The following is a 23,692-nucleotide window of genomic DNA, read 5'->3' as shown; positions in this document are numbered from 1 at the left end:
TGATTGTTGCGCGGATGTAGTTATTCTGTAACAACACAAAGATGGTCAATGAGGGCCCTGAGTTTTGAACTCACAATCGATCGCTTACTAAGCGAACACGCAACCAATGTGGCTACGGAGAACCCCCAAAATTCGTGTTTTTCGTCACACATGATTTCCGACGCGCACTATAAACCACGTTCCATTCAAACCACTGCTGCTCGCAAACTACTATAGTTACAAAAACGTGCTTTTCGTCGTTTTATCAAATATTGTTCAAAATACGATATGAATCATTTCTTTTTGACACTTTCCGCACTGTGGTCATACATTCGAAACAACCACCTGGTATCAGTGTTTACATTTGACTTTGTTGTTTGGCAAATGGTAGTTTCAAAATCTGCAAAGTTTTCAAATTTATGAAATTTCTCAGTGGAAAACATACAGTGTATATGAAATTTTTGTTCAGCCATAAAACAATTTTTGAAGATAAACGTGGTACAATGGACAATACCAATGCATTGAAAAAACAAGGTGAAACAACGCATCGAAACAAACTAGGGTAAATGATTTTGGTTTGTTCGATTTAGGATATTTTCACGCAACTAGTAAATGATTTTTATTAACAAAAATCGCATATAATTATGATGAGTTTGGGTTTGTTGAAAAGCGCCAAGTCTCTAGTTGCTAATAATACCATAAGGCGTTCATATTATCCAAAATTTTATGTTTTTTAACGATTTTCTTCAAAGCGAAACTTTGATCATGGTTTGATCACCTCTGATCATGGTTTGTCCGAAAAATAATTGTGGTTTGTCCGATTTTAGAAATCACTATTTTTGAATGAAGAAATTCGAATTTTCGAGTAGATGTTGCATTTCTCATTGCTTGAGTTTACTGTCATCATGATCCATTCATAATTTAGCCTTTCTTCAAGTATTGCCTTTTCTTGGGCATTTCAGAAGTGTTCACCTCAACACACTCAACACAAAGAAACTTTCTTTCTGTTTATTTTATTTTTTAGACCCATAGTGATTTTTAAAACTGGACAAACCATGATCATTTTTCGGACAAACCATGATCAGAGGTGTACAAACCATAATCATAATTTCTCTTCGAGGAAAATAGTTAAAAAACATAAATATTTGAATAATTTCAACGTCTTATGGTTGAATTAGAAACTAGAGACTTAGGGCTTTTCAACAAACAACAACAACGTTTTGATTATATGTGATTTTAATGAAGAAAAATCGATTTGCATTTACTAGTTGCGTGAAAACACCCTAAATTGGACACACCAAGATCATTTACCCTACATCATCAATGGTAACTTTGGAATCGGCTAGGTAAGTCCATAAGAATAGTTGAAGAAACGGTGACGGTGAGGTTGTGAATCTGATCAGGAACGCCACTTATCGATGAAACCGAAATGAATTGTATACAAGATTATATGCACTTAATTTTTTTTTTCACCGTGAAGTGGTGTTCGTGATCAGACCCATCATCTCATCCTATTGATTAAAACATCCTTCCTAAAATCTATGAACATTCCAGGAATCTTCATTTCTCTAGTACCGACATGTACTCTGTGAACCGTAGGATATTTCCGATGAGTTTTTTGAGTTCGCGCATTTCTTGAATCCTTCAAATGACTCCCTTTAAGGGAAAAAAAACATTGGATGATTAGAATTCAACTTTGGAAGAGCATTTATTTCTGAATTAAAAATATTCTGGAACTATTCATTTAACATGCGTTGTTTGAATCTCTACAAAGCCCACATGGTCCACATAGTCCGCAAGGTCCGCAAGGTCCGCAAGGTCCGTAAGGTCCGCACGGACCACAAGGCTCGCAAGGCCCGCAAGGGCTACAAGGTCCACATGGAACACACGGTGGCAATGGCGCCCAAGGTCCACATGGTAAACATGGTCCATATGGTCCGCACGGACCGCACGGTCCACATGGCGCACACCCTATCTGCGAGCATGTACCAAAGCACGGTTGGTATGGGCCACACACTGGCGGACAACACGGATCACAGCAAGGTCCACAGGGGCCCTGCAAAATGGAGGCAACTGTACCGACGTATCTCGGAGGTCGATTTCGAATTTTTCGCATTTTGCAAATTTGTCAATTTGTACAAACGAAATTGATTTTATTGGAGGTTATATCTGACGAAACTCACGCAGGGTCCACACGGGAGTGTGCATGGTAAGCAGCAGATTTTCTTCGGCATTTTAACTTCTTAGTTACTTGAATGAATGGTCTTGTGAATAGGTTCAATATATTCTTGCTTTATAAGGGATTTGATTTGCTTCCAAAGGATTCTTTTCGTGCTTGATTACTGAAAATTTTGCTCCTGCTCCGGCCGAAATTTGAAAATGAAATGACTTTCACCGTTTATTTTCTGAACATCTGTAAAAGCATAGGTTGCTGTGATTATATCCTGCACAGCCCCAATGAAGAGTTGTTCAGGTTTGAACACGGAGAGATTTTCCACCTTGAAACAAACTTCAATTGAATCAGCACAGAATATTGAGCTTCGCTATTTCAACGCGAAACGTGAGTACCGGTTTTAACTTTTCAATAATTTACGCCCAATGGCTAACCCTATCTACGTTTGCTCATCGATAAATCGATTTTATGCTTCTCTAGTAGTTCCGCCTTGAAAGCTAGCAATGAAGTGTCGTAAGCGTCCTTCGTACATGCATCCATAATTATTTTTAAACTCCCCACCTCCCGGAACAACTCCCGGCCAGACACGACATAATCCTGTCTCGGAGCAAAAGCTATGCAGTTGCCAAATATTTTTACCGAATACCACCACTGAGAGCTCCAATCGGGAAGAATACAAGCCAACCTAAATTTAACGATAATCAGAAACAGGGGGGTGGGAGAGGTCGGCAGCTCTGGTCTGTGGCGCCCCAAAGTTCGTGACCAGAGCCTGATTTGCTGCAGCCAAAGTTCGTGCTTCCACATGACGTTGTTCGCACGGAGCGTATTGCATCAAATCTCGGCTACGAAGTTGGCAAAAGTGGAGCGTGTGCGAAGATTGTGTGTTCGGTTGTGTGTTTACGTCATGTTTTTCGAATCATCAAAACACTTTTCTGCCCACTAGTTGAATGAAACGCGAAAAAACAGCCGGTTGCAAACATGGATATTCCAAGTTCATCAGAATCATTAGTCATGTGGGAAGGTCTCGGGGCTTGATTGGCGAGTGAAGCGTGTTCCTTTCGTAGCCTAATTTAACCGGTTGATTAGCACCAAATTGCTACCCCCGCAAAAGGCCTAAAAAGCGAAATTTGGAGCTACACTCGGCATGCATCAACGATGGGAGCTTGGTTTCCATGGTGGGTGATGAACTTGAGCTACAGGGCGATAAATTGTGTGATATTTTTTGCCATAAATTATTTTCCCAGTCCCAACCGCCTCCCAGGTACAGGTGGAAAGGGCCGTCGAATCCTTCGGATTGGGATGTATCATTGTTTCGGTTTTATTCTGTTCATTCGCTTCTCTCGCTCACCACGTTTACCGTGGTGCGCTATTTGACGATTCGATGGATGAGGAACTAAGCGATGGACGAGGGTTCGAGCATCTCGACATTATTATGAATGATTTATTAGGCGTTATCTGGTGTGCTCAGGATATTTGTCAAGGCTTGTGTATCCGACACGGGAGATACTGGGAGTGATTAATTTACGGTGTATCATCCCAACAATATTTTTATCCGTCGGCCGTTTGATGGATATTTTTGGAACTGTAGGTCTTTTTCACTCGTGAGAGGATTTAGTTTCCTACATATTGAGCTGCTGGTATTGAGTAGTAAGTAGGACGCAAGTTCGCAACTACTATTGACTTCGGGAATAAGGCTCTCATAATATTTGATCCTCTTACATTGAGGCACATTTTCGGGAGTATTTACTTTCGAATATCCTCTTTATTCTAGTCGACAAAACTGTACCAGCTAATCCACGCTTAGGGTCAGAAATAACTTAAATTGATTAAATGACCAGATGTGAAATATTGTCAAATTTTATAATATGAGTACCGCTAAGTTTCGGTACCAATCGCTAGTCACAACTTTTTCCCATCTTTCTGGCAATTCACGGATCTCTTTGCGGGAATAATGGGCCGGTTTGTCGGCTAACCACGAATCGATCCAGTTTTTGACTTCATCAATATTGGAGAAGTGCTGGTCAACCAGGCCATGTTGCATCGATCGAAAAAGGTAGTAATTAGACGGATCAATGTCTGTAGAATACGGCGGGTGGGATAGGACCTCCCATTTCAGCGTTTCTAAGTATATTTTGGCCGGTTTCACGATATGCGGCCAAGCATTGTCGTCCTGTAAAATAACTTTATTGTGTCTTTGCTCGTATTGTGGCCGTTTTTCTTTCAGTGCACGGCTCAAACGCATCGTCGATAGAGGTCCTCCGTAATGGTTTCATTCAGTTTTAGCAACTCATAGTACACCACACCCAGCTGGTCCTACCAAATAGACAGCGTAACCTTCTGGCCGTGAATATTCCGCGCGGTCGTTGAATTATGATTGTCAAAATGGACCCACTTTTCATCGCCAGTAACGATTCGATGCGAAAAACCCTTTCTTTGTTCGCACGTGAAAAAACGGCACCCAATGTCCTATCTTTCGGATCATTCCCATTGCTTTTAAACGATCGGATATGGTTTTCTGAGCTACTCCAAGTGTATCTGCAAGTTCTTGTTACGTTTGTGACGGATCTTGATCGAGTAAAGCCTTCAATTCTTCATCTTCAAACTTTTTTGGCGGTCCGGAATGTTCTTCGTCTTCCAAGTCAAAATTACCACTTTTAAATTGTGCAAACCATGTCTGATCAATTGGAGTATGGTCACCATAAACTTCCACCAAACTGCGATGACTTTCCGTAGCTTTGTCGCATTACATGTCCGTCCAATTAGCTAAATGTCGAACTAATAGTAAATTACTGTACTTTCAATCTAGAAATAATTTAAGAATTGGAGAAAATTGAATAATCAGGAAAGTCCCCAACTATCAATAAGCTCAGAACAGCTGCCAAATTCACATACTCATCAGATCCTGGCAAACAAATCATGAAAAAATCAATTTGTGTCTTATTATTATTTTGGATAATGTTTTAGAAAGCATTGAACTGTATTTCCTAAACTCTTTTTTGAAAGGTTTAATGGCCCTGAAAAGCGCCTTGTTTTATGGAATGGTTCCAATTTAGAAAACTTAGTACTCGTGGTTTTGAAAAAAACCATTTCGAACGCCCTTGATGCCGCCTTGTTCTGGATTTGCCACCAAAGCAGTTTGTATAAAGAACAAACTTTTTTCTTCTGCTACCTGATGCCGTTTTGCGATTGCGTTTGCCACTCGCCACTCGCTGCAACTGCCTGTTGTCTTGATGTCCACCGAACCGAATGTGTTCTGTTACGAATGCGGATTTTCTTATCGTCGCAAGCAGCTTTGCCAGCTAACTCGATCACTTCGGCGGCCGAAACTATATAACGCCGGCTAGGTGGACTGGTGCACTGGTACTAACGCGCTCGGCCTGGCTACCCTTGCGGAGAACTTCAGATCAGATCAACACGGTTCGAGCGGGATTTTGCCTTTCCCTTCACTTTTCCTCCTTTACCATGTCCAGACATGGCTGCTTGGGTTGGTTTGTTGATGTGTTGTGATGCGAACCGATGTGGTGTACGGTTTGAATGAGAATGATCGTTACGGCAGCGGAGCGGGGATTTTTAAGCTGACTGGCTGGCTCGAGAATTACGCATGTGTGAGACTGCGACCAATGTTTCGTTAATTTTTTTCTTTTTCCTTTTCAATCGTGCTTCATTCTATTTCGCTGCTGCTCTGGTTGCCCGTTTTGGTCGGTATGATTTGAGGAGCACAAAATGGACCAATCAAAAATGGGCACATAGTGCATTTTGACAATGCTTGATATTTAACAATTATTCAATTATTTATCTCAAGAAAAATGAAATGTGAAATGAAAAATGAAAAAAAAATCATAATGAAGATAGATGCGTAGATATATTTCCTATCAATTGATGCAAAAACCTATGCGATCTATTGAGAAATGCTCGATTTATAAGCGTTCCAAATCTTGCATTTTTTCCTACTTGTTCAGTGCCTAGATTTCCATTTCACCCCCTATATCTTCCGGTTAGACGTAGTCCTACGTCAAAAAATATTACTCTGAGACCTAATTTTACTCTAATTTTTATTTAAATGTGTTCATATGTGTTGTTTTTTCCACATATAGCGTATTTTTTTCTTGAATTTTTAAGAGGAGTGTGCTAAAAAATTTTTGTTTTTTGGCCTTTGGGCATTTTTAATTTATTTTGAATTTAGAGACCAATAACTGCTCTAATATTTTTTAAATTTTGTTTTTCATATGTCTAAATTTTGTCGGTATATTTAGAGCATTGCGCTGTACAACTTTTTTTTCTCGTATCTTAAAATATATGAGATTATATTTACATTGGATTTAGATGGTTTACCAAATTCATAGGAGTCAGCAGAACGATAGAGCTCTGTGAGAAAAAAAATAAAGTCCTTGTGAAAAGATCATTCGGATTAATGAGAAGAACACTTAAAAAAATCCGATTTTTTTATTATTTTAATCTTACAATTGAAAACCACGAATACAATAAAATAATCAATTTCGAGAAAATAAAAAAAATAATGCAGACGATGAAGAAAATTATTTTTGTGCGTCGCAGTGCTCTTCAAAATTCAGGAAAAATTCTGCCACATGTAGAAAAAAGACACAAACGAATGAATTTAAATAAAAATTTGAGCAGCTGTGGGTCTCAAAGTTTCGAAATGCCAGAAAATCTATAAATTTTTTTTTGTACTGTGTATTTATTTTTTTTATTATTAGATGAAAAAAAAAATTGAAGATATTTATCAATCTAGAAAAGCCGTAGGAGCACATTTAAATATGAATTAGAGTAGTACTGAATCTCTAAATCCCGAAATTTTTTTCTCATAATTTCAATATTTTTTTAGTACTAAAATTTTTGATGAAATTTTTTTTGATATTTTTTCTTGATACACCGTAGTAAGATGCACATTCAGTATTTTTTTCAAATTTTTTTCTCGGATCTTTTGAGGATGTCGTGAAATAAACGAAAAAGTACGTTTTTCACTATAGATCCTACGTCAAACCACATAGGGGTTCAAATAAACCGCCAAAATTTCTTATTTAATATCCTTTAAAATATTTGCCATACAGCTAGTGATTTGGTTTGGGGGCACTTTTTACTTCCTTACCCTGCCAGGCCCTTTGTACTAAATTTTGACCAAATTTTTTCTGTCAAAAAGTGTCAAATATTTGACCTCCGGTCAATCAGTGTACGGCCACCTTAAGGATTTCAGAAATTATACCACCTATTCAAATCACCTTGAATTCCGCAAAGCAAAAAAAAATCACACAGTAGCCATTGGGCAAACTGAAAACTCAATGAGAATCATTCAATTATTCACTTTCGGACGAAGCGAACCATTCAAAATTTATGTGATATTACAAAGCAATACTTCATGTTATCTCATCGTTGTCCATTGCCACGAAGAATGAAATTTTGCAATCCCTGTTCTTTTCCCCGACGCCCTTATGGAACTGTGGTGAGTATTTTTTGAGCTGATCATTTTGAATTAAACGAAACCCGAATCACGATTATTTCAACAGATTGATCATGCTGCTGTTCACACGGATGCGGACCTTGCCTATCCCCACACCGCTGTCCACCTTGTGTCTCATATGGACCCTGTAATCCTTACTGCACACCCTGCTGGGGACCCAATGGACCGTGTGCTCGGATTGAATATTACGATCGTTAGAAAAAAATAAGTACATACCTCATCAGCTCGAAACTGATGCACAGATGATTGCGGAAATAGAAATAGTCCAGCATGTGTATGACGTTGTACGACCCGTCCGCATCCTTCTTGCGCAACTCGTCCAGTATCCGTACCTCGACCAGAGCCTGGTGGTGGAAGCGTTTCTTGTTGCGGATAATTTTGATGGCGACATGCTGGTTGGTTTTGTAGTCCAGCGCCCGGATCACCTGACCGAAGCTACCCTTGCCGATCACCTCGAGCACCTCGTACCGGTAGCCAATGTGATCGCGGAGAATCTGTCGAAGAAAATGTTTTGAATTCTGTCGCGGCATGATATCAATTCACGGGAGTGTAAAAGAGTAAATAAAATAAACGAAAATAAAATTGAAGGGATGGGAAAGGAAAGGAATTTGTGTGATTGCTCACTTTGTTGTAACTGCCATTGTCATCATCGTAGCCCGAATTGAGCGCAGTCCCCTGCTTTGCATTGATTTTGTTGGATTCGAGACCTAGGAAGTAGACTTCTGGATACTTCTCGATTTCCTGCTTCTCGTAATCTGTCAGTCGGTTTCCGTAGTATTTTATCGCCTCTGCAAAGATAACAAGAAAAGTTCCGTGGTTAAATTCTAACACTTTTTGGAAAAAAAAGGTAGGAATCTGGAAGTAGATTGATGGTCAAACGTTAGCGGAAGATAATGGAGTAATTTCCACCTAGGAAGCACAACATCAGTTCGATTCCATTTGGTTAAACGATTAATTATTTTTCAGAAATTCGAGAGTCAGAATCGACTTTGAATGCAATTGGGTTACCAGAACAAAAGTACCTGCGTATTGGAGGCGATCTGGTGTAGTGGTAACATCCGTAGCTCTCACGCTAAAGGTAGCGAGCGGGCAAAAATATGTTCATCCTTTTTTCAACACTTCTGGTATTTTGACGTAGGATTACGTCTTTCGGGAACACATTGGGGAACAAATTGAAAATCGAAAATCGAGCACATCGTGAAAATTGTCCAATTTCAAACGCTTATTGCTCAGTCATTTCATGATGGATTGATAACATTTTTGCATCAATCGATTTCGGCACTCCATAACAATTTTTTGTATTGAAGAAAATAATATATGTCATTAAACAAACTATCGAACAATTGAAAAATCTCAACCCCTATCAACCCCTAACGGAAATACTCACTTCTGGTTGGTCGAAATTGACGACACATGCGGCGGGTCGTCCCTAACAAAGACATCAAAACCAAGCTGCTTGGGGGAAATCGACATTGAAAATACATGAAAGTAGGGGGAGCTTTTGTTCCTACTGAAATGTATTCCCTAACAGAAATATCAAAACCAAGGTGCCCGAAGGAAATCGGCATTGCAAATATATGAAAGTTGCAATATAAAAATGCCCCCAGGTGAGTGATACGATTAGTTCTAGCAAAAAAAAAAAAAAAATTTGGAACTTTAATATTGGCTGCTTCGTGAAATTTCATATCAATGACCGATCGTGTATTGTGAAAAATTTAGCACAAGTGTAAGTGTAAAATTGTATATGGTACCAGTTGTGTTAAAAATGACTTTATATATGATTTATATCAATTTTCATAAATAAAAACCAAGGTGTGTTCCCACTCGAGAACGGGTCGTTTGGTTTAAGCTGTCTGTTTTGTTGTGTTCATTTTCACCCAAGGAAAGTTTATACGGCGAGAAAAATTGAAAAAAAAATGAAGAAATATTAGAAAAAAAGTGATTGCTCTACATATAGTATTAGGTGTTGTTAGTCCAATTAAAATTCACATTGGGTTGAATAAACACTCAGAAAGTAAAAATTATAAAAGAAAATTACCTTTTCCAGTTCAAATATGTTTTCGCTATATTAAAGTAACATGTTTTTACTGGGGAGAAAAATTGCTAATTGTGTTCGGAAATCAATAACCAAACATAACGGCGCTTTTGAGGGGGCCATCGAATCATTATCAAAGAGTTTAACTATGTAATTCTTCAAACATATCCAAAATCAACAGATAGCCTAACGGAATCCTACGTCAACAATGCGGTTGTGTCTCGGACAGAACCCTCCTGTGACTTTTTTTTCTACATCTTATGACCGAAAAAAGTTGCTCAAGAGCATTTAATTTTTTTCTATTTATTTATTTAATAGGAGTACAGGTAAGTAAAAATTGATGCTTTATTCTGCAAAAATGGTTACAAATTTAATATCTATCGCTAGTCACAACTTTTTCCCATCTTGCTGGAAATTCACGGATCCCTTTGCGGAAATAATCAGTTTGTCGGCTAACCAGGATCCAATTTTTGACTTTTGACTTTGCTGGTCAACCAGGCCATGTTGCAACGATCGAAAAAGGTAATAATCGGACGGCGCAATATCTGGAGAATACGGTGGGTGGGATAGGACCTCCCATTCCAGCATTTCCAAGTATGTTTTGACAGGTTTCGCGACATGCGGCCGAGCATTTAATTTATCAATATATTTCAATATCATAATTTGATCATGTTGATTTTCTTAAATGGATGAACCTCAAAAAAATCTTTTATTTGGCAGACTGTTCAAGAGCGATTCTAATGCATCCAAAGTTTAATACGTTGAGCTGGTTTCATCGCACCGAAATTGGGCTTTTTAGTTTAGAGAGTGTCAACTGGAAGCGACAGCAACAAAATTGGAAAATGGTTTTTATAAAAGTCCCCTATTGATCCGCAGGGACCAACGTGAGTCAGACGAAAAGTCATTTTTGGTCCCCTAGCTCGGTCAGGGCTTAACATTTTAAATAAGCCGGAAGAACTAATGTATACTCGACGGAAAGAGGCAGAGTTGTTTGATAAAGTAAAGTAAATGCGCTGGGTGGTTTTACGGAAGTTGGCCGGAACCTGAACCATGGCCGATGGAAAGATGTATATCGGCGTGTTATTTTACATTTTCGTGGCTTTGGTGGTCGTCTGTCTCTCTATTTTGGCCATTCGCCCAAATGTTTTCTATCGAGCGCAGTGTGGAATGTTGGGAAGGTTGATAATCTTCGCGACAATGTTTATCTCCAGCAGATTCATCCTCCAGTGGTCTTTTGGCATAATGGGCTGATCCCAGGTTCGACATAAAGACCACATCACCTTCCCAACTCCGGCAAGCACTTCGTACTATATATCTCCCCGTTCACCATATGACTCGAAAGAAGAACGGCTTGGACATTCTTTTCACGTCTGTCAGAGAAGAACCTTCTTCGAGAACATGATGTGAATGATATATTCGACGTCATCGCTTACCTGGGGAACGTAAAGTACCCGGTACCCTGCCATTCGTTGAATTCTAGCATCAAGTACGTTTCGTCTTTTATTATGAGTACGAAAAGAAGTTTTTCACCAGCACCTCAAGCTACTCCTTCTAGGTGATTGCCTGCTGCTCAGATAAGGCCGGTCTCGTTTGACGCTTCCGCATAAAAATGTGCATTTTGGCCAGATTCTTCTCCACCGTTTGGCTGGTTGCTTCGATCTCCCGGCTTAAGGAGCGGCAAAGAGATGATATTGAAAATACCAGATTGGCTATATCTGGCGGACACAAAGTGCCTCAGGATGACCAACTCCTTTGCTGTGGGGTGGAGCTTGCAGTATGGAAACATCATCAAGTTGCTTGACGGTGCTGCTGCTGTGCCTTGAATAATTTTTGTTGAAGACTTGATAAACGTAAGATTTAAAGAAAATTTGTTCCTATAAATTATCTTTCATCGCCATCCGAAATTAGTTCATTTTTTGAATGTACTAAAATCGATGAAAAATGAATTGGAATTTTCGAGCATTCCATTCGGTAATTTGAAGAAAATTGTAGAATTTGAATCGTGCTTGCCAGGCGTAAATGCTCTGATTGAGCGAGTGATTTTCGGGCGTAAACAAATTCTAAACCACCGAAAAATCACAACTGAGTGCCGATACTCAAAAAGAAATAATACTGATCAGTTTAGACTCGCTAAACTATGGTTTTTGTTCACAAAACGTATATACATAACGTTTTGTTTTTTGTGTCTCGCGTTAGACCTCTGACCATCTGGTCACTTTAGGTTAATAGAATAGTCATATTGTATCGGAGTTTTCTTCTTACTGTAGCTGATCACTGCGCACCTCGCAACGCCGACGCTAAGTTGAGTACATGTGCACCATTCGTAGAAAACGTTAATCAATTTCTGCAGCTCGGAGCACTCGGTAACTGAATGAACAGCATGGAATATTTTGAGGACATCAGCGTACGCGATTCTGCATCCTGGGGGAAGTATCAGACATACATCGTTGTAGTAAATTGAGCAGAGTTGCGGTCCAACGTTACTTCCTTGCGGAATGCCTGATGTACTCTGAAAGTCACTGGAACGATTGTTCCCTAATTTCACAGGGAGTAAGCGGTCTGCGAGGAGGATTCCAACCATTGGACGAGAACATCAAAGACACCCCAAAGTTTTAACTTTGCTGTCAGTATAGCAAAAAATTAATCGAATACTGCTTTGATGTCGGTGTACACGGTATCAACTTGTGCTCCATCCTCCATATGATACAGACAGAAGGAGCTGAACTCCACTAAGTTTGTGTTGATTTGGCGACCAGCGAAGAAGCCATGCTGATCTGTTGATATGTGGTTTGTTTTTCTAGTTTGTTATTTATAATATATTATTTGACCCGTATTTTTTATATTTTCATTAGGGTCATTTTCATATTGGGATGGTCCGAAAAATCCATTTTTTCGCCTTTTTCCCAAAAATGACTTTTTTTTTAATTCATATCTTTTCATATCTTATCAACATATCAATTTAAAGACGATTAGTTGGTATTTTTGGGAAAAATATTACGCTTCCCACAATGTTGGACTTTGTTTCAGTAATTATTGATTGTATTTGATTTTTGATGGTTTCATGGCTTTGAACTAGAGGGCGCTATATTCATTTATATTTTTTCTTGAAAGCTGAGGTTTTTTTTTACACAGCATGTCTAAAAATCAGAGATGTGATTTTTGTCATTTTAAAGTTATGATTTTTCAAAGTCAACCGATGGTCCGAAAAATCATTTTTTGTCTATTCTTCCAAAATGTCTTTTACAAAAATTCATAACTTTTGAACTACTGGACCGATTCAGATTGTCGACATATAAAATTTGTAACATTCGTAAGCGTTGGGTACCAATTTGTATCAGGACGGCTAATCAGACTCAGAATTTTACGCACGTGAAAAATAGCCAGTCCCGTACTGTTCCCGTCCCTGGACTAAACCACTCCGCTTAAGCGCCAACGACCCTCGAAGAGGATCGATGCGAAGTAGCGTGTTACTTTGCCCGCTAGCTCTCCCAGGGCAGGTAAAGTGGACGCAAAACCACTTCTAGCACAACTCAAAGGCTCACCTAAACGATTAATTCCCACACTAGTGGCCAATCATGCCGAAACTTAACGAAACCGAAAATTCAATTGTCTAAACAAATCGCAACTCTAAATTACTCAAAATTCATCTTCAATAATGTAATTCAACGGAATTCAATAATTCATATATAATCGAAATATAATATGTGTGCATATAATAGGACGAACAAATTCAAGTAAGGCTAACCTTTCTTTACTGCTGACAACCAGGTGGCGTTGTTGGTGTTGGTTTTAGGCGTCATGTTGGCCCGTAACAGAGCGCTCTGCGATGTCGGGTCGATTGCTGTAGTGTGCGTAGTAGGTGTGCGACGAGAAGTCCACAGATGATTCGAGATGGTGATGGTCGATGATGAACGATCACTTCCTGTTGGTTAGGCGTTTACAGCAGGATGATATTATCAATACGTCACAATGTTGGCTAAACAACCGTCGAAAGAGTCGTCCACTGACTCAGGGCTTTTGGCTGGGGCCCCTACAGACGAACAGGATGAATCAACAAGCAGCTGATTACCAAACGGTTGTGTCCACTGAATCAGGGATGATGGCTTTGATCCCCTACGGACGATACTCCAAACACGTGGTGAAAACGGTGACTGTCTTATATACACTTATCTTATATACACTGAGGAAAAAAATAGTACTCTTTTTTATTTACGAAAAAAATTGTTTATTTTGTAATATCTAAAATATATATTTATCATGTTTTTCAATTTTTTTTCATATAAATAGTCATGTAGAAAATTCAAAAAATTAGTCCAATATGCTAAAAATATTTTTGACAAACATTGTTGAACATAAAATTTTTATGAATTTTCGAAAAAATATTATCAAAAAAAAAGTTTATCAAAAATTTTAGCACCGTAAACCGGGGGCAAATTGATCACAATTTTCAGAAAAATGTAAATGTTTCCGAAATTTTTTGTTAAATCTATCCCCAATTATCAATCAATACTGGTGCTAAGGCCACAAAACGTTATGGAAATTTTGTTCAAAAAAATCTTTAATCGTTGATTTGGAATGTTTTTAGCGGAAAATTTAAAAATGTAGCTTTGGAGTGAAATTGATCAATCTATGTTTATCAGGATTTTTTAGTGTCATATGCACAAAAATGTATAGGAAATCAATTATTTCTTCACCTGTGGTCATTTAAATGGGTTTGGATTTGAGGATACAAAAACCTGATTTAATCCACCTAAAGGTGCGGTCATGCCTTTCCATAACTCGATTAAAACACTGAACTGCAGATCATCCGAAGACCATTCGGGTTATCCTAATGTGACCAAAAACCCTTGAAATGGACTCCAATGAACTAGTTTTGACAAACCAAAACGTTTGATATGTCGCATGATGGAATTCGGTTCGGGTCATTCGTGGTGCTTTTTTGTAAAATAGTTTTTTCTCACTTGTTTGAATAGTAATTACAAGTATTTTATTAGTCATTCAACTCATCAAGTATCGGCTAGAAGTGCATTAATGTGTTTAGCGTCTATAAATATTGGTTTGATGTGTTGAAAATATGTTTCTTTTCAAGAGATAAAAATGGAAACGAAAATGCTATCCAGAAAAATATTATTTTTATGCAATTTAATGACTGATCCGTTGAGGGCCGTTGACCAAACGAACCTTCGGGTGATTATTGGATATGTTAGATTAACAAAGTTTAAAATTAAATTGCATAATACCTCTGAAAATTTATGTTTGTTTTCAGTAATACGTTTGATCAATTTCACCCCGGTGATCAATTTGCCCCCCGATGACGGTACTAAAAAAATGTTTAAATATTGAATTTTTTTAAGAGATTTGAAGATTCAGTACTATTTTAATTCGTTTTTAAATATGTTTCTAAGGTTCTTCTAGATATGTGTGATCTCTTACAGAACTTTAATTGTGTTGGGCGGTACAAAAAATATTTCTAAAATTTGAGTATACTTAGAATTTTGAGGCCCATTACAAGTTAAATTTATATTCAAATATATATGTTTTTCTTTGTTTTTGTATGTGTATTTTGATATTGTTGATCTTTTTTCAGAATATTTAGAGAACATGAAAATATCTAATATATTTTTAATGATAATTTTTTATTTCTAGTTTTTGTAATTTCCTAATATTATCTCATTTTTTTTATTTCCTGTATTTTTCTGTTATTGTATTGTATTCGTGTATTCGTGAAAAGAGCTCCAAACCTTATCACCAATACTATGGAAAGTATTATTGTAAATTAGATAATTTTTCTGAATCATATTCTGAATATGGTTCACTTTAAGAGCTATTGCAAAAAACGTAGTATTTTTTCTTCTTTACGACATTTTCAATAGCTTGGAAAAGAAAATATGAAAAAAATACTCATGGTGCATCTTACTACGATAAAATTACCATCGAAAATTTATTTATTTTTTTTTTTCTTGAATTTCGAATGGATATTTCTATACGAGTAAATGGATCGGATGTTGATTTGTTTAGTCTTATGAATTTAAATCTACATTTTTATTTCATAAAAAAATGCAGACGGTAAAAATTAGGAAAAAATAGTTCGTTCAATCCTCGATACATTATAAAGAAAATCATAAATATAAAAAAACACGTACGAACACATTTCAAAGCAGTACAGTATCCCAAAACTTAATTTGATAATTCCAAAATTTTCAATTATCAAAAAATTGTACCGCACAATGCTCTAAAATACTGAGAAAAAAAATCGCATATAAAAAACAGGTACATTTAAATGAAAATTATGTTTTTATGGATCTAAAAATAAAAAAACCCAAATTTTTGAAGGTTTCTCGCACACGTACGTATAACTCATCATCACAGGAGAACGGCTGATCAGAAATGCGTCTTCTATGTATTTTGTAACAAACTCACAAACTTCACTCAAATGCGAATGAAATAATACTTTAGAGGATATTTGAGATAAATAGGAAAATTCTAAAAAAATGACTATGTATATCTTATATATAAAACAAGGATATTGAAAATAAAGAGGGAAAATTCGAAAAAAGAGGTACACATATGTATATTTATATATAGCGATATAGTGTATTCGACAAAGTTGTAGATCTGGTTAAAATATAAACTTTTGTCGAAGACAACAACTTTCTATCTTTTATAGTCTTTGAAATATAAGTCATTTTTCTATGAAGAATCCTGAAAAAAATTATGTTTTGCTCGTAACATTTTTGTGTGTAAATTCTCACGTTTGACATGTTCTTGGCTTGTTTCTAAATAGAGAACAGTTAGCAGAGCATGTAAATTGCGATAATTTATACACAAAAATGTAACGAATTAAACATTAATAGTATTTTTTCAAAGAAAAACAAATTAAAAAGTTGTTGTTCGAAATACTTTTTCCATGTAAATGTGCCCATCGTCCGATGTATGGAAAACTGGTTGGAAATCTTAAGAGCTATTTATATCTATTTTTTCAGAATTTTAAAAGCATATGTTTTCGAGAAAAGTGAATTTTAATTTTCAAAATATTTTTTTTTCAATGATTTTTTTCCAAAAAAATTCGTAATAATTTTTAATGAAAACCAAAATAATTTCCTACATTCCATTCTCTCTGCTCTCTGCTCTGCTAATTTTTCTCTATTTAGAAACATGTCAAACGTGAGAATTTACACACAAAAATGTTACGAGCAAACATTATTTTTTTCAGGAGTCTTCATAGAAAAAAGACTTATATTCCAAAAACTCTCAAAGATAGAAAGTTGATTTCTTCGACAAAAGTTTATATTTTAATAAGATCTAATACTTTGTCGAATACAGCATATCGCTACCTTGAGTTTTAACAAAATTAGAATAAGTTGTATTTTTTTCAAAGAAAACATGAAAAAGTTGTTGTTCGAAAAACTTTTTCCCTGTAAATGTGCCCATCTTTCGATGTATGGACGACTTGTTGGAAATTGTAAGGGCTATTCATATATATATATTTTCGGGTATTTAAAAAATACGTTTTTGAGAAAAATCAACTTTAATTTTTAAAATAACTTTTTTGTCAGCGATTTTTTTCCAAAAAAGTTTTGGTATTTTTTTGTGAGAACTTAAATAATTTCCTACATTTCATCTTTTGACAAGAATTTTGTAGGTATCATAATTTTTAAGTTATAAATTTTTGTAAAAAATTAAGAAAAAAAAATTGGCTTTTCCCAAAAAGTAGTCTAATTATTCTTCGAATATTTCAAGTATGCAAAGTTGCTTAAATGACCCATGTCATTACATCCACAACGTTTCACTGCTCTCTGAGATGGTGCTGCCAACGGCCAGTCGAGTTGGCATGAAATTCGTCTTCAGAAAAATTACCTAATTTTCTAATTTGATATCTTATACAAAATGTTCCACAGCACTGGTGATAAGGTTCTTCACGAATACATGGATACAATGCAATTAAAGATTTTAGGAAAATGAACAAAATATTAGAAAATAAACAAAAAAGAAACAAAAAAAATTTTTTTTAAAAATTTCAGGATATTTTCGTACCGCGCAATTTTCGAAATTTTCTGAAAAAAAATCACAAATATCAGAAACCACATACAAACACATTTAAATAGAAATTAAACCAGTACTAAGTCACAAAATTGTAAAAAAAATCAAAATTTCATAAATATATATTTTTTGTATCGCGTAACACTGTTAAAATTCTGAAAAAATTCACACATCTAGAAAAGGCGTACATTAAAATATGAAATGGAGTATAATTGAATCTCTAAATGCCTCAATTTTTTTTTCGATATTTCAAGATTTTTCTAGTACAGGTCGGACCCGATTATCCGGAGTATTGATTTTTTTTTTCACTCCGGATAATCGAGTCAAAAAAAATTTTTTTTATTCGTTTTTTTTTGCATGTACTTTTTTGTTTTTTGAATATAAAAAAGGAATTGGATTTTTGATTCATCCCCTTAAAGTCAGAAAACACCTTTCTTACATGAAAAAAAATAAATTTATCCAGATTCTCTCAGGAGGTGATAGGCGATCATATTTGATGAAAAAAATCCTTCTACGCATATGTTCGAATTTCAACAATGACAAAGTTATAGAACATTTTTTCTGTTTCGGACTCTGTTGCCTCAAACTGGCTCTACATTAAAAAGTACGCTACGGAAGACAACTCTGTTGCCTTCATTTGAAAGATGAGAAAATTTAGTATAGGATATAGTAGTGGAACATCTAAATTAGTATATTTTAATAACATTTTGGAAGTGAAAAACTTAAAAGTTATTAATTTTTAATGTGTTATTATTACTTTTATCCTAAAAATTGTACTAATTGGATTGTTCTTATCAATAAAATTGAAGCTCTCAAACCGCTCTACAATTTGTTCTTTGACACCCAAATTCTATCTTTCTTAATTTGGCTGCAATATCGATATGAAGAATTCCTGGTAAAAAATCAAACCAAATCTCCAAAAATCACTATTTTCACCCCACTGTACATGTAATAGCCACTCAAATTTCAACTTAAGGTTACATTTCTTCTTGAAATAAGTCATATTTGAAATATAAAAAAAAAAATTTTATCCAAACTGTGTATAATCGAATCACATATAATCGAGTCTGTATATAATCGAGTCTGACCTGTATCAAATGAAAGGGATTGACTAGTAGAGCACAGTTATTTATTAAAAACGCAAATCCAAAATGGCCGCCACCACAAAGTGGTACCAAATATATATATTTTTTCAAAACCACATCAATATGGGTATCAAATGAAAAAAGTCAAAGTCAAAAAGTCAAAGTGCTCGACTAGTAGAACATATCAGATCATGAAAAATTCAAATCCAAGATGGCCACAGTCCGCAAATAACTGATAACTTTTAAATGGTTTCATTCAGCTTGCCCTGTTTGTATGTATGTTTGAGTGTTTGTAGGATTGCCCCACATTAATTGAAATTTGACCCCGTTCCTGATAACTGATTGTTCTGAAATTTGGAACATACCTTTAATTATACTGCCATTATAAAACTGCTTGAAAATTCAATTTGGCCGCCCCTAAAAAATGGCTAAATGGCTTGACTTGGAGAAGAGACTACATTATGAACAACATAAATTCGAATAGGTAACCGCCACTAAATAGTCGACTATGTATTTTTTGCATTCCCCTCAAAACAGGGAAACTTCGATATAGCGTACCCTCGTTATAACGTACACATTTTCAAAGTCCAAAGGAATAATTTTTTGAATAGTATTTTTCAGAAAGAACAATTAATTATCTGTATTTTGATACTAAAGCTTGGGTTGTACTTTAAACCAATCCCGAAGTACAACTGTTTTGTGATTCCGGATTCTAATGAATCAAATTTTAATCAACAGTACGAAGAGAAACATCATGGGAAAGGCTTTGTCTTCTAGTTAAATTATTCCATTAACCTTACTCAAACAGCAACACAATAAAGTAATATAAGCTACGTTTCTGAGTTCTTTATAATGTTTCGATATAACGTACAATTCGATACAACGTACAATTTTGAAAGTAAAATGTACATTATATCGCAGTTACGCTGTATTGTTATCAAAGAAAATGATTTGACTAATAGAATACATAGAATACAGTAAATAAATAAAGCCATTTTTTAGCCAAATTGAATTTTTCAAGATCATGGAATTGTGCCGGTGAGAGATGTGTTGGCTCGGTTAGACCTTGATTACATGTCCCATATATATGTTTTCCTTAAAGCTATAGATCTTCGTGTGTGATTGTCCCTACATCCTTATACCCTCCTTTTCTTCCTTTGCGGGTAATTCATCCCCTTGCTATAAATAGTAGAATAAGTAGAAATGTAAATAAACTATAGATATACGAATAGATTTAAGAATTGAGTGTTCATCAACATTGTTACAATTTCCTTATATCCCATCCTTCTCCTAAAAATATGTCACCCTTCTAAACTCGAGTACACCGCGAGTAATCAGTTTTCCACCTTACTAACCATAGATGTAAGAAAATTGTTTATATATATATATAGTTTTAAAATTATATTTAAGAATTCGGCTCCTTTAAACTTAAGTAACTGAGCCTGTAAAAATAAACGAATTAATAAAAAAAAAGATCATGGAATACGCAGTTTTATAATGGTAATAGAATTAAAGGTAAAGGGTGTGTCACATCAAATTGCATCACGGAAAAACGCTGTAGAAATTCGCCCAGTAGATCGATTCTTTTGAAAATTTTAGACAGTAAAATAAAAACTATTAAACAACTTTTGGCATTTTCTTTTTATTCATACTTCGAGCCCAAGCCCGTATGCTCGCACCTTCCTCTTTACCCCGTCCATAAGGTTCTGTACAACGTCAGGTTGTAGTTTTTTTGAACAGAAATCCATTTTCTCTTGAAGTCCGGCTCCGATTTGACAACTTTTGGGTTCTTCCGGAGGGCCTGCTTCATAATCGCCCAATATTTCTCTATTGGGCGAAGCTCCGGCGCGTTGGGCGGGTTCATTTCCTTTGGCACGAAGGTGACCCCGTTGGCTTCGTACCACTCCAACACGTCCTTTGAATAGTGGCACGAAGCGAGATTCGGCCAGAAGATGGTCGGGCCCTCGTGCTGCTTCAATAGTGATAGTAAGCGCTTCTGTAGGCACTCCTTAAGGTAACCCTGCCCGTTTACCGTGCCGGTCATCACGAAGGGGGCGCTCCGCTTTCCGCAAGAGCAGATCGCTTGCCACACCATGTACTTTTTGGCAAACTTGGATAGTTTCTGCTTGCGAATCTCCTCCGGAACGCTGAATTTGTCTTCTGCGGAGAAGAACAACAGGCCCGGCAGCTGACGAAAGTCCGCTTTGACGTAGGTTTCGTCGTCCATTACCAGGCAATGCGGCTTCGTCAGCATTTCGGTGTACAGCTTCCGGGCTCGCGTCTTCCCCACCATGTTTTGCCTTTTGTCGCGGTTAGGAGCCTTCTGAACCTTGTATGTACGCAGGCCCTCGCGCTGCTTGGTCCGCTGGACGAATGAACTTGACAAATTCAGCTTATTGGCGACATCCCGGACCGAACTTCTCGGATCACGTCTAAACTGCATAACTACGCGCTTGTGATCTTTTTCACTGACGGAGCATCCATTTTTGCTGTTCTTCACCTTCTGGTCGATGGTTAGGTTCTCGAAGTATCGTTTTAGTACTCTGCTGACCGTGGATTGGACGATTCCCAGCATCTTACCGATGTCCCGATGTGACAACTCCGGATTCTCGAAATGAGTGCACAGGATTAATTCACGACGCTCTTTTTCGTTCGACGACATTTTTCCAAATTTACGAAAAATTGACAGTGAAGCATGGCCAACGTGATCTATACACTCTTATCTGATTATAAGCGAAAGCTGAAGATATAATTCCTGAAAATTAAATTTCTACAGCATTTTTTCCGTGATGCAATTTGATGTGACACACCCTTTATGTTCCAAATTTCAGATCAATTAGTGATCAGGAACGGGGTCAAATTTCAATTAATGTGGGGCAATCCTACAAACACTCAAACATACTTACAAACAGGGCAAGCTGAATTAAATCATTAAAAAGTAATCAGTTATTTGGGAACTGCGGTCATCTTGGATTTGTATTTGGATTTGTATTTATATCATGATCTTCTATGTTCTACTAGTCAAGCCATTTCATTTGATACACATATTGAAGGGGTTGGGAAAAAATGGGTGGGTTATATTTATGATATAACCGCAAGGTGGGGCTATCTTAGCTTAGCAATCATTTGTTTGTATTGATTAAATTTTTGGTTGAATGAAACAATTTCCCAATTCAATTAAATGTGAGTAAAACGATTGAACAAAGGCTATGTAAGGTCGATTCATGCATTGTGATAGATTATGTTCTTCGTTTCAAGTAAATTTAATGACAGTCCTTTTACATTTGGTATGATGCCTAGGACAAAATATGTGAACGGAAGAATTATCAAACGATTATTTATTTTACTTTTACCCCTAAAGTTTGCATCTCTCAAGTGTATGTACTTCTCGAACTGCGAATTTGCTTGATTTGATGAACTTTAGGCACTCAGTTTCGGACATGTACCTTAAACACATATTGTTTAATCAATAGGCGTTATCGCAGCAAATGGTTATCAACATTTTGCCTAATCATCAAATGGTGTGCTTAGAAATTCTGTGAGCTGAACATATGAAGGCATATCCTTCAATGCAATCTTGAATAACCGAGCAAAAACGTTGTACCCGTACCCGTACCCGCTATGCAAAACAAGTTTTGAAATCTCTGTTAGGGAACACATTTCGGAGGGAACAAAAGCTCGCTCTACTTTCATGTATTTTCAATGCCGATTTCCACAAGTCTGCTTGGTTTTGATGGTCGTGTTGGGGAAACCGTAAATCGGGCCAATCAAAACAAGGCAGTTAGCGCGTTTAGATAACGCTCAACATTTCACAGTTATTCAATTGTTTATCTAATGAAACATAACATTCTATTAATTGCGATAGATGCGTAGAAATATTCCCTATCAATTGATGCATACATCTCTCCGATCCAGTAAGAAATGTTCGAGTTATAAGCATTCGAAATCTTGCATTTTTTCCTGCATGTTCTGTGTTTAGGTTTTCATTTTACCCCCCGTAATTTCCGGTTAGACGTAGTCCCACGTCAAAAATATGGCACCATCTTGTAGTGGCGTCCATCTTGGATTTGCATTTTTTATAAATAACTGTATTATACTAGTCAGGCCCTTTCATTTGATACCCACATTGATGGGGTTCTGAGAAAATATGTAATGCACCATTTTGTTGTGGCCGCCATCTTGAATTTGCATTTCCTATAAATAACTGTGTTCTACTAGTCAAGCCCTTTCATTTGATACACATATTGATGGGGTTGTGAAAAAATATATTTGGCGCCATCTTGTAGTGGCGACCATCTTGGATTAGCATTTTTCATAAATAACTGTATTCTACTAGTCAGGCCCTTTCATTTGATACCCATATTGATGGGGTTCTGAGAAAATATGTAATCCGCCATCTTGTGGTGGCGGCCATTTTGGATTTGCAGTTTTCATAAATAACTGTATCCTACTAGTCAAGCCCTTTCATTTGATACCCATATTGGCTATTCAATATGGAATTATTATACAAATTATTCAAAATTTCCGAAAATCAAAAATAAAATATTCCGGATAATCGAGTCTAAAATTCCGGATAATCGAATCCCGGATAATCAAGTCTCCGGATAATCGAGTTCGACCTGTACCACCATTTTTGCTGAATTTGTTTTGATAATATTTCTCGTTACACCATATTAAAACGCACTTTCAGTATATTTTTTTTAAATTCTATACAATATTATCCATAGAACGTGTAATTTGGTTTGAGGACACATTTTACTTCCTTACTCAGCCAGGCCCTTTGATATGAAAAAACGGCTACGTAACGCTTTTGATAATTCATTTTTACATTGTTATTTAAAAAATACAGCCAAATCGGTCGAGATATCGATACCACCAGCTGAAAAAACATAGTTTCGAGAAAA

General features: G+C 36.4%; 1 protein-coding gene and 1 long non-coding RNA gene across 11 annotated transcripts in view; both read right to left on the bottom strand.

Annotated features, from left to right (window-relative positions):
• Window positions 1-23,692, bottom strand: part of LOC129780200 (dual specificity tyrosine-phosphorylation-regulated kinase 2) — a 319,853-nt gene that overhangs the window by 56,767 nt on the left and 239,394 nt on the right. For all 10 annotated transcript variants that reach the window (XR_008743863.1, XR_008743864.1, XM_055788217.1 and 7 more), the window contains 2 exons: window positions 8,253-8,416; window positions 7,845-8,122 (listed from right to left, as the gene is read on the bottom strand). Coding sequence is in view for 8 of the 10 variants with exons in the window: in XM_055788217.1 (XP_055644192.1) it covers window positions 7,845-8,122; window positions 8,253-8,416 (442 nt within the window). In the remaining 2 variants the exon portion in view is untranslated. The remainder of the gene's footprint in view (window positions 1-7,844; window positions 8,123-8,252; window positions 8,417-23,692) is intronic.
• Window positions 1,663-2,489, bottom strand: LOC129780201 (uncharacterized). Its single transcript, XR_008743865.1, has 2 exons — window positions 2,163-2,489; window positions 1,663-2,035 (listed from the first exon to the last, which is right to left on the bottom strand). It is a non-coding gene; the product is annotated as an uncharacterized LOC129780201 (long non-coding RNA).

This window comes from Toxorhynchites rutilus, chromosome 3, assembly GCF_029784135.1.
Source record: "Toxorhynchites rutilus septentrionalis strain SRP chromosome 3, ASM2978413v1, whole genome shotgun sequence".
NCBI classification, from domain to species: domain Eukaryota; kingdom Metazoa; phylum Arthropoda; class Insecta; order Diptera; family Culicidae; genus Toxorhynchites; species Toxorhynchites rutilus.
Note: the sequence above shows the minus strand (reverse complement) of the source record. Positions and strands in the feature narration are given on the sequence as shown.